The sequence below is a fragment of the Elgaria multicarinata genome, chromosome 1, assembly GCF_023053635.1.
Source record: "Elgaria multicarinata webbii isolate HBS135686 ecotype San Diego chromosome 1, rElgMul1.1.pri, whole genome shotgun sequence".
NCBI classification, from domain to species: domain Eukaryota; kingdom Metazoa; phylum Chordata; class Lepidosauria; order Squamata; family Anguidae; genus Elgaria; species Elgaria multicarinata.
The window spans coordinates 146,978,714-146,990,719 of NC_086171.1; the positions used below are offsets into that span (position 1 = coordinate 146,978,714).

Here is a 12,006-nt window from a genome sequence, read left to right on the forward strand (position 1 = left end):
GTGGGAAAGTTCATTTGGAGAGAGGCTACCCAGAGGGTGTCCACAGTGGCCGTACAATGCTGCTGACATGCGATAACATCCTGCCAGGATTTAATAAATGGCAGGTAGCGCTATGCAGTAAAACAAAAACGAGCTGTATAAAGAACCAATTTAAATCCTGCAAAGAATCCAGAAGCAGAAGCCCCAGTAAGTTGCGGGATAAAAGTTATGTGGTGAAGTCCTTTGCCTGATGAAGAGATCTTGCATATTTTTTGTGATTATGATTTTTAATTTAAAGGATGACCTTTTAAAGCTGTTTTAGTTTTAATCTTAGGACCGGAACTAAAACCGTAGAGAGAAAAGTCCCATGTTGCTAGGTGTGCTCATCTATGGGTAAGAAGTATAATCCATAGAGTTCCACAGTAGTGCTCTTCCAGATCTTCCATTCATTTCAGTTTGCATAGAAATTCCATTTTGGTGGATTGGGACCCAAGTGTTCTGGTCCATGATGATTTGTCCGTGCTGGTTCATGGAAGATATGAATGAAGAATGGTTTCAGCTATATAATGATATGGTGAAATGAGTCCTGACTAAAAAAAACTGTTGCTTTGGACTTTCTCCAGAGTCTTTTCAAATAATTACATTTTGTTACTCCTAATGCTGCTCAAGAAGCTATGCTAGTAGGAGTCAGTTTTAAAATATCCTCTGTATTTATGGGATAATTCATTTTCTGCTCAGGGTACTTTGCATGTTCTGTTCTTTCTTCAACAACTGCAGTGGTAATTATTTTTAGTTGTAAGAATCCTTGTTGGCTCTTCTCCCCAATAAAAAAAATCTGAAATCTACAGAACAAAAATGTGAAGTTTCAAAACATTTTAATATGTTTAATTGCAATATACCTAATTTAACATTAGTAACAAGTCTTTTTACAGCGGATAACAGTAACAAGTACAATGCTGTTTTTCATCCTTATCCAAATATTGTTTCTGGGTTATTACAAAGATTACACACTTTCCCCTTCAATATTGGGTAAGAATTATGACATAGGGATGCTACATTTCTCCAAAGTAAATAAAGAACCAGCAACTGATCAGTGTATGTTTTCTTTGCTCTTCTCCAAGGATGCCACTGCCTTTGACCAAGGATCCATCTAACATCAAGCTATTATATAAAGCCTGGGCAGAGGTGTTAGCAGCTGGTCGAAAAGATGCACTTGGAGTCTACTGAACAGGTATGACTATCTAGTATTATGCTCTCAAAATACAAGCATGAATCATGAAGCAGGTGGATTCAGAGGCAGTATAGAATCAGTATAACAGGTGCAGTATTTTCCTGCTCGAAATCACCCTCAAGCTGCTGACTCTTTCCCACAGTGGGGTTCCATGTGCAGACAAACACTGCTTAGAACTCAGGGGAAGCAGGAAAGAAATTGTGGGACCATTTTGAGCAAACAAATGGCAATTCAAAAGGATTTAAACAAAAATATCACCCAGCCCACACACTGCTGCTCTGCTTAAAATGGATCTCACTGCTAAAGAAAAAAAACATTGTCTGGTAATATTGAGTTTATACACTCAATTATTTCTATTTAGCTTTATCTAAAAATAAGCTCATATTCAAATGTTAGTTATGGCTATCTGTTAACTCTGCTAACCTAAATGGGTCTCAACTGATGAACCAGGTCAACCACAATTCTATTTAGGTTCTGTACCATTTACAGCTGAAGAACACATCAAAATTCAACAGGTGAAGATTCCCCATAATTATACCATTATTTAGGAAAAATACTCCCTGTTGATGTCTGCTTGTTATGAAGCTCTAAATATATGTAATTCAGTCCCAGCACCCATTCAGATCCTCTGACCCCCACCCCACAAATAGGTCCTCTCCTAAAGTTTGAAATGAAGAAATTGCTATAACTGTAGAGCTGGCTGGAGTGGTCAGCTTTTCAGAAAAAGAACCAGCCTCTTCCTGGGATTTTAACAGCGAATTGTATGGAAAAATTAGTAGGTGAAGCTTTTCATGCCAAGCAGTTAAGCATTATCACCTGATAATATCTACACTGCAAGCAGCTGTCCAGGCACAGGACAGAAGCAGGTAATAAAAGCTGGCAACTCTAGATAGCTAGAATGTTTGCTTTCCAAAGTACAGACTGGGATGGAATGTTAAGATCAGAAGTTCTTTTTGAGTGCATTTGATCTCCCATGATCTACATGAGTCCTGAGTTAGGCTGGAATCAGCCCCTGACAGGCAGTCAGAAGAGGATTGTGCAGTGCAGGATCAGTACAGACTGCACCTCTTCGTAAACTTTTACTTTAGCACAATGGCATCATGAGTGGGAGAAATTTCTATTATGAACACAATAGGACATGAAATACTAGATGCTGTGGACATAAAGATATGAATGTTGTCATGCTCTAAACCTATATAACTTCATTAGGATTAGTGACAGCTAGCCCAAAACAAAACACTTGCAGGAAGGCACCACTTGAAGGCAACATTTCAACATTAATTGTTAGTACATTTAATGCTTGGAATATGAAGAGCAATCTCCACTGGCGTCTTCCTCAGAAGACAGATGACTGTGTTCACATATCACTCCAGAATTCTGGCTATCTGCAGTGACAGCTGAAACAGAAGCAGAAAAAGAGTTAATAATTTCAGATTGTCTGAATTCTCTCACTGTTTTTATTTTTACAAAGGAACCAGTGGATCTCTCCCTTTTTTAGTTTCCTTTATATATTTTTTGTAAACATCTTGAATTATACGAACTTCTAAAAATAACACATAAGTATGTCTTTACTCTTAACATAGCTTGTATGTCTCTAGTTTGCAGACTGTATCTTAAAGAGGATTTCTCTCATTACTATTGCAAAGAGACAACTATTACCTTTTACAAATTGTAAGGCTTCAAATAAAGAAAGCAAAAATGGCCATGCATGAATTTTAAATGGGCAACTGCCAAGAATAATAGTTTGATACTAAGTTTCTGAGGAGTTAGCCCACTTGTGGCTGTCCAAATAGAAAACTTAAGCACTCACAACTATAAAAAATCAGTTGCATGTCCCATAGTTCTACCACATAGAAAATACGCTTGAAGAAAGAGCCACACTAAAGTAATCCAGAACATAAAGACTTGTTTCTTGAAAATAAGGACCTGTCTTGAGGTGAGCACTTTTATCAAAGCATACCTTCCTAGCTTGAGACAAACTGCTGCTATAAAATAAAGCATTTTTCATGTTAACCCCTTCTGGTTTGTGCAAATTTAAAACTTTGAAAAATGTTTCTGTATCATGGGGACAAGCCAGCCAAAATTAAGCACACAGGAGACTTTTTTTTCCTCCTAGCCTGGACCAAAGACATGAATCAGAAAGGTAAAATACAAGGCGATGACTGGGTTCGTATAACACGCTGCAGCTTGTTAAGAGTTATTTAACCCACAATGAGCCACAGAGACCATGCTGCATATGCAATCCCTGAATAACCATATAACAAACCATGGGTTATGTGAGGGTTGTTTAACCTTCGCATAACCCATGCATGCCGGGTTTGCACAACATGACAACCTCCAAGCAGGGGTTGCATAGTCAACATGGTGGCTGCACACACCCTGAGGCCTCACCATGGGTTAAATAAACTATGGTGGGCTGTTACATCATGTGAACAGCCCCTTTCTGGGTTTGTCAGTTAACAATCCATGGTTTGTTAGCACAGCTGAGTTCTCACACCATAAGTACCAGAATTCAACAATCCATGGGTTAAATAAACCATGTGTTAGCGTTATGTGCAAAGCAGGTCTATACATTACAATGTTGTGTATAGATCCAATCCTATCTGCATTTGCTCCTACAGTTATACGCCACTGTGCAAGGATGATGAAATCCAGAGCATGAATATCAGGGAGGGAGAGGGAAAGACAAATATGCCATGCATGACAGAGTGAATTCATACAATCCATTTATTTATTTATTGCATTTATATACAACCCCATAGCCGAAGCTCTCTGGGCGGTTTACAAAAATATCCCACTGCATGTATGTTCCAAGCATCAGCAGAAGGCTTTTGTTACTAAACATTCTGAATACTCACCAGATGTTTCCTTTGTAGCTTCAGCCACAACATTAAATTGAAGTGGTGGTGGAATATAATGAATCCCTGGCAGAAAGCCCCGAGGTATAAAAGGTGATAGTGGAGTATAATAACTTGGCCGGAAATCTCCACCCGCATCTTGTATCTGCATTAAAACAAAGGTATTCAATTTGAGTGTGAACCAGAAGTCTAAGCAAAAATGTACTTATTATTATCCTAAACAGTTTCCATGAATTTATGTGGCATGTATTCTTGGATTGCAAGGGAAATCAGGTAAGCTCTCACTTCAGCAAAAGAAGTTCAGCTTTTTCAAATTTCATGTTAAATCCTCCAATATATGGTTAACATGGGAGCTGGTGGAGTCAGAAAGGGGAGAAGGAACAGTGTTATGACCTTTTTGCAACTCTTTAAAATGAATCTAAAAAGTCCTGTTGTACATAAAATGTATATATTTTTAAAAATACTGTCTGGCTTAACATCTGGGCTAGCAGTCAAAGGTAATTCATGGTAGATAAAATATTATGGAATAGGTTAAAGTTCACTATTCACAATCGCTACAACTTTCATTGAGAAAGGATTGATTCATTTGTTAAGAGTCCATATCCCTGCTTAAATCTCACCTTTTTAAAGCTGCTATTAAAAGAGCAGCAATGTAAAACTTTTTTAAGCATATGTGAAGCTTTTGAAGCAGTATATTCTGACTTTGAATGAAATATACAAATACTATCACAAAGTGTAACAATAATACCACTTAGAGCTACATCAGACGGGGGAAGTCAGGGTTTTCTACCATCGCTTCTCTTCCCCCGCTTCTGTTGCATAATACTTCCTCTTTCTCAAGTGAGAAGAAAGGAAGTAAACAACTACCATGTTGCCCATTTATTGGTTGTTTTTATTGCGCCGCTTCTCCAGCACCCAGCAGGAGATCGCAGTAAGTTCCATTTCTAAAAACAAATCAGACTTACTGGGGTCTCTTTTTGTCACAGGAAGAAGGCAAAAAAGAGCAGGAGACGCATGGGAAGTGGAAAGCTTAATAGGAGCCACGTGCAAGATGTACTCATTTTTTTTAAACAATCACTGTTTCAATCAGTGCTTTAAATTTTAAAGCCCCTGACATAATAATTAGGGATGGTGCAGTAATTTGGAAATTTAAATTTCTGATGTGGATATTTTAGTTCATCTAGTACAGACAATGATCTTGAAACTATCTTCTGTCAGATTGCGTCCAGGGTATTTTTGGTTGGAAAAAGCAATTATCTTGCACCAACCAGCTGGGGATTTAAAATAGGGATCTCATCTGAGTGAACAACCAAAAAGGAAAGCATTTGCATTTGGATGTGTGTATGCTTTGAAAGCAGTGAATAATACATATTTAGATAGACATTCTGATATGCTTCCAATTTGGTAAAACTACAATATCTGGAACACTCCCAGAAATCTTATGGATATTCAATACTACAGGTTAGAAAAAGTCGAAATCACATCTCTAAAACCTACTCATTTCATTGTTTTGTTGGCATACTATCTAACTCAGTTAACAAGCTGCAAAGATTAACTTTACAACAATACATTTCAAGATGTGTACTCCTACAGGCAAAGGAGCGCTGAATTAAGCAGTACTATGGAGAAAACATTACTTACTGGCATAGAAGTAACAGTCCCTGGCCCATGACTGCTAGGAAAGTGTCTGAAACTTGTCTGCATGGGTAAAACAGGGGCAGGTGGTGGGCCTCTGTAGCCTGGTTGGTTGATGGTGAATCCCACAGAAAATGGATGGTAAGGGTACATCCCAGAATATCCAGGATACACTTTGGGAGGCTCTCTCTCCATGAATTCTGGGCACACAGCAGCACATTCTTGAGGCAAAGTAGGATGGTCTATAGAACAAAGAAATAATATGAAACCCTGAATACTGGGCTGGATGGTTCAATGAGTTGACTCAGTATAACATAGGCCATAGCTAGACCTAAGGTTTATCCCTGGATCGTCCAGGGGTCAAACCTGTTCATCTAGGTGACACACAGGGGATCCAGTGCTCAGGCAGGGGCAAACCCTGGATGATCCCAGGATAAACCTTAGGTCTAGCTGTGGCCATAGTTTCCTGAATTCCTAATATATGTAAGATCACCACATACTTTAGTATCTTGAAAATACTTTGCTTCTGTTACTTAAATATTCATGAAGGAGCTCTTTAGGTGTCCCCTAAGCTACTTGGAAGCTGTTTATCCATCAGCAGCTCTGTGCAATTAGGAGAATGCTTAAATGACTCAACCATGTGTGCCAATTCTTAGAGTGGGGGATACCAATTCTTTCAGAAAGATCCTCAGAGCGGGCTCCTGTTTACATGGTGTGTAATTTACTGCTCATGGATAAATCAGCTGGGAGAATGTCTAAAAGACACCTTTGTTATTAGTCACAGATTAGCAGACTCTAGAAATTGACATCATGAAGTACTGAAACAAGGTTAAATGCTACCCCTGCCTCTGAATTTGAAGTACCTATGAATGGGGACTATATCAATATTTTTATGCAGATAGGATTGGATCTATATTTTTAAAAGTCGAATGCATTTGAAAACAAACACACAGGTTTATATAAGGCTGGACAATTGATTCCATTCTTTTCTCTTAGAGCATCTTTAGACTCATGTTTTATCGCAGACTTGTGACTGGCCACTCACAGATCTTCGCAAGACTCGGAAAGTTTGTTTCTTCTTGGCTCTGATGATAATTGGCGCTATTTCCTGCTGCACTATAAAAACGCCCACTGCATGGGCCACGTGGTCACTACTTACTTCCTGTTTCTTCCCCATGTGAAGAAAGCGGAAGCTGCTTGTCCTTATTGTGGGACAGAAGCAGGAGACAAAGCGACAGTAGGGAAATGGGATTTCTGCCCCCTTTGAAAATGCTCTTAGCTAGAACGTAAAGTGCCAATGAGTAAATCTAATGCTCAGAAAACATAAATGTGTAATGCTAGATAAAATGATGAAAATAAATTATAGCCTACCTTATCAAACCAGTAGATGGCAAACCATAACCATAAAGCATAGAAAAGATGGAATGGCTTGATAGCAGGATAAAAGATTTTTTTTTGAAAAATGCAAAATTAGGATGCATTTAAGAGTTTGAATATAATATTTGCAGTGTTTCAGTTATGCTTTTGGGCATTTTTTAAAAATTACATCTTATAGATTTAAGGCTGTACCATTGATTATCATCTTGCCAAATTTAATATTTTCTAAACTTTTCTTGCTAAAGTTACTTTAAAGTTTAAAGTACGTTATTTTATGAAGCTACTTTAATTTTTAAAGATTTTTAAGCACCGCAGGTAAGGACTCAGCCAGGGCTTGTAGACGCCAGCTCCTTCCTGTACTGCTTGTGTACTGATTGGGCGTGAGCACCATGGGAAGGGACTCAGCTGGGGCTTGCTGGAGCTGGTCCTGCAAGCGCCAGATGAGTGGTGTGGAGGAATCTCCATGTTATTTCCAATGTCTGATTGGAGATAAAACAGGAATTCCCCCTTTGCGCCACTTGCCCTCTGATTAGAAAGGTGAGCAATGCAAATGGGAATCCCTTTGTTATCTCTGATAATGTTGATTATGATTATGGTTTGCTGTCCAACATGGAGATTCCTTTCCCCCAGGGGAAAGGTGAGGACCCACAGAGGGTGCTCAACCCTCTGTTGACTGGATTGGGCCCTTAAGGTGGAGGTTGCCCTGCTTTAAACCTTAAATCCAACAGCATTGTAATTGGAATGTTGAACAAGTTCTAGGTAAAATACATTTCCCCAAAAGATATTTACTTGATTTTACTTGAATTTTACTTGAATTTCCCCCAAATTCACTGAAACTCTAGATAATTTTCAAAATATACCTTGTACAATTACCACTTTCAACACAAGCTTAGGCTAGTGCTTGCTTTCCACCTTTTATACTTTATAAACATTGTATGCAACATGGGCTGCATCCAAATTTAGTCAGAGTAGACTCATTGAAATCACAAGGGCTTAAATTAGTCACTACCAGTCCCATTGATTTCAATTGGTCTATTCCAAGCATGAAAAGTTAACAAATCTAGCAGTAAATTCCCAGCTTCTTTGCTGTAGCTATGAAACATTCCCCTTGCTGAAGGAGATGTATGTAAAATATAACACAGCTCACTTTAAGCTCAACCTCTCTGCAAGTCTTGTTTCTATATTGGAAATTCAGTGCTGAGCAGGACCTGCTGCAACTCATTTGACTCACATAGGCTGGCTGCATAAATCTGGTTTTGCAACAATGAAACATGGTCAAACAGTCTCCAAGGCTGAATTACTGCAGCTACAAAGTCCTCAAGCAGGATATGGAAACTATAAAAAATAAAATTCCATACCACTTTTTCTAGGATAAAGCTATCCCAAATAGCACCAACCCTAAATATGCACAAGAAGATAACATAAATGATTGAGGTCCTAGGCGCATGATTAGGCTCTAAGGCAGGCAGAACAGATAGGCACCAGAAAAACGATGGCTGTGAACACATGAGTATAAATGTTTGAAGCAGAACTATGGCTGGCCCACATACCTAAATCTATGAAGGTTGGAGAGCTAGGTTTGGGTGGCGTCCGGTTAGCTCCTCTTCTAGCGCTGTGGCTAACTGCTGAAGTCACCTTGGCTCCTTCATCAACAACAGGCCCCTGAGTCTGGGATTCTGGGATGTCCAGTCTTGATCCCTTTCTACTGCCAGCTGTTATAGCCACTTGTTCATCACTGGGGCTGCATTGAGTTGGTGGCACTGTTTCCCTAGGTGGTGAATCTGGTCCCTGTCTCTTCAAGGCCTTCTGAGCAGCCATGATCTTCTGGCGCTCAGTGATGAGAGCACATTTCTCACATGGGCACTGCTTCCAACGGCAATGGCCTGCATGGCCCTTCACTGGTACTACAAAGCCATGGTTCCGGCAGCGCGAACATTTAGGGGCCCGGAGGGACTGAGCCATGTCTTGGGCCTCCATTGCAGGCAGCTGCCTAAAATCCTGTACCAATACTAAAGTGATAAACCCAGGTTGAAATCTGTTCTTATGGTCTGCAGAAAATGGCTACAATATAGCAGTTAAGCCTGGGACCTAGCAGAGAGAAGGGGGGGAAATTCTGCTTAAAGGAGAAAGGAAAGGACTCTGGGTAATGCCTGTTAGTCCCCAGAATTCAATAATACCCTCCAGAAGTACTTCTGTAGACATCCTGTGGAGAGTACTATTTGATTGCTTTCTTGCTTTTGTTTTTTGTACTTTTAGACTGCATTTTGAAACACGTGTTCTCTGAAAAACTTTGTTTTAAAACCTAATCCAACCTTTTAAAAAGATCACTGTGTTCCAAGTCATTGCAATGCTTGCTGATTCTGTTTCTCTGCCAGGGAGGCTGGGCATTTGGTTTTAGGACCACAGGCAATTGTGAGCAAAAGTGAAGGAGCTGAGTTCTCCAGTGGTTATGCAAGGAAAACAGGTTTAAGAAGCAGGCTGCATAGTTTTGTGCTTTAATAGGAAATCTGGTTTGCGTAGGGAAGGAGGCATTTATTGAGATGGTGTTACTCAAAGAATGAGCCCAAAATTTTACTTGGGAGTAGCAATCAAGTAACAGAATATGATAACTGTGCTAGCCCTACCTGGTGTTGATAGAGTTGACATTTGGCTAATTTAAATCTGGCCTGCTCCACTTTTTAAAATTCGAAGGATTAAGCAGTGATAAAATGAAAATGTGCATGCATGTATATATTGTAACACATCCAGAAGCTGTATCAGTCTATTCTCTTCGCGTCAAGATTTTGTACACCCATCCTTGAAGTTCAAGGGACATCATGTAGATCTCTGTACATTTCTCAGTATAAATTAGCTATTTCACAGTATAATTTCCTTTATCTCTTTGGGCATCTTTTTGGAGGCAATGTGTAAGATTATTTGTTTCAGGATGTGATAAATTATCTTTTGTCTGTGGGACAGGATGAGACATACACTTTAACACATTTCCCATATAATAAATATTTTTTAAAAATGTTTGTCTTAATATCTAAGCTAAATCTTGTTTTCATAAAATAAATAAAAGTCGTCTAATTATGTATATTGTTTATCATCTATTTTCCCTTTACTTCAAATTTCATTAGTGCTTTAACTAGTATGAGAGGATTATTTTCTATGTATTATTTATTAAATTTCTATCCCACCTTGTCTAAAAACATGCACTTGCACCTCTCTCTCTCACACACACACACACATGCATACACACTGTTAATTGTCCCAAATCATTAAATATAAAGGAGCTTTTATCGCTTTGGCAGAATTGGGTCACCCTGGGAAAAAGGAGAAGAGGTGCCCATAGGACAGCATGAATTTAAAAAAGCAAATGATATTTTTTATTTTATAATTTATTTATTTTATAAATAAAGTCTGGTTTACACATGCATATGCATCACTTGATTATTGAACATTTGTCTCTTTCCCACCTTCCTTCCACATTTATACTGCATGTGTGGAAGGGGTGGTGGTCCCACCACTAACTTTCATAGTATGAAAGGAGCTCCATTTAGGTACAGTTCTTCTATGCAATTGGGGGTCCTGATCACAAAGAGTCATGGCTGTACACATTCAGACCCATTTCACACTTCCACTGAACATGTGGAAATTGGAGGCAGAGCCAACAGGCATGATTCCGCTCTTCTTCAAATGTTCAGTATGCATGTAATGGACATGCAGATGCTGACTGGCTATAAGACTTCATATTTATGATTTATTTCAAGAGTATATAAACTGCTTTCCACTAAAAATGGATTTCAGGATATATTGAAATCAATACAATGTTAAAACAACATCAAACATTAAACTACAATACAATACACTGAATGGAATGAAGCTATTCAGCCAGTGAAAATATAATAATCTGAAATATTTGGGCAAATAAAAAGATTTGAACCTGGCACTGAAAGGAATACAGTGTTGGTGCCAGGTATACCTCCCTTGGGAGGGCATTCCAAAGTTAGGGTGCCATCACAAATAAGGTCCTCTCTTTTGTACATACATAATGCACTTCTCATACAGATGGAATCCAAAGAAGGACCTCCTCAAACAATCTTAGTATATGGACAGGTTGATATGGGAAGAAGCACTCTTTCAGATATTTGGACTCCAGGCTGTTTAGGGCTTTAAAGCTACCCACCTGCACCTTGAGTTGGGCTCAGTATCAACCGTATTTTCTTCAGAACTGATGTACCACAGCTCAATCTACTTAAAATATCCAAAATTCATGCAGCCATATTAAGTTCTAATTGAAACCATTTTCCAGGACAGCTCCATATATAATGCATTATAATAATCCAACCTGGAAGTTGTTAAATATAAAGACAGATTTCTATTGCACTGGGCAAATTCCAACAACAATTTTTGCGTGATAAAAAATACTTCCAAGTTGCAAAAAAATGTGGTTCATAGCATAAGGGTATAATGTCTCAAAAATTATGTCTATAAATTACAGCTTTATGGCTAGTCCTAATCTTTTCAAGAAGACTATAGGTTGGTTAATTTATGAAGTTAACTACCAGGGCATATTGTAAGGAAGGAAAGCTTTATGTCCTATTGACTGGCCAGGGGCTACAAATGTGTGTTTACATACTGGCTGGGGAATGCTGGGAGTTGTAGGACTTCTTTCTGCCTAAATATGCATAGGATTGCACCCCACCTTTCTAGTTCTCTGACACCTTAAAGGCTAAATTGACTTGCTGAGTTTTTATTTTATTGCTGCCTGCAAAATATTTCCTGATAATGATACCCATAAAACTTCATGCACCAATAAACCAGCTAACCTTTGAAGTGCCAGCATAATTTTGTCATTTACACTGTTACACACTGATATAGCTATCATTCTGGAATGTACAAGAATCTAGGACTTTCTCTTGTGAAGGAAATTGATCCTATAAT

At 38.7% G+C, this 12,006-nt stretch overlaps 1 protein-coding gene across 1 annotated transcript; it reads right to left on the bottom strand.

Annotated features, from left to right (window-relative positions):
• Window positions 1–2,503: 2,503 nt before the first annotated feature.
• On the bottom strand, window positions 2,504–9,057 carry DMRTB1 (DMRT like family B with proline rich C-terminal 1). Its single transcript, XM_063135569.1, has 4 exons — window positions 8,631–9,057; window positions 5,710–5,945; window positions 4,069–4,213; window positions 2,504–2,607 (listed from the first exon to the last, which is right to left on the bottom strand). Exons 1-4 carry the CDS (start codon window positions 9,055–9,057, stop codon window positions 2,504–2,506), a joined length of 912 nt encoding a protein of 303 aa, XP_062991639.1.
• Window positions 9,058–12,006: the final 2,949 nt, after the last annotated feature.

Excerpts from the sequence above, each read along its gene's own strand:
- DMRTB1 (XM_063135569.1), bottom strand. The coding sequence starts at position 9,057 with ATGGAGGCCCAAGACATGGCTCAGTCCCTCCGGGCCCCTAAATGTTCG. Across the intron at positions 5,946-8,630 it reads TCCAACCTTCATAGATTTAG|ACCATCCTACTTTGCCTCAA; the intron begins GTATGTGGGCCA and ends TTTGTTCTATAG. Across the intron at positions 2,608-4,068 it reads AGCTACAAAGGAAACATCTG|CTGTCACTGCAGATAGCCAG; the intron begins GTGAGTATTCAG and ends CTTCTGTTTCAG.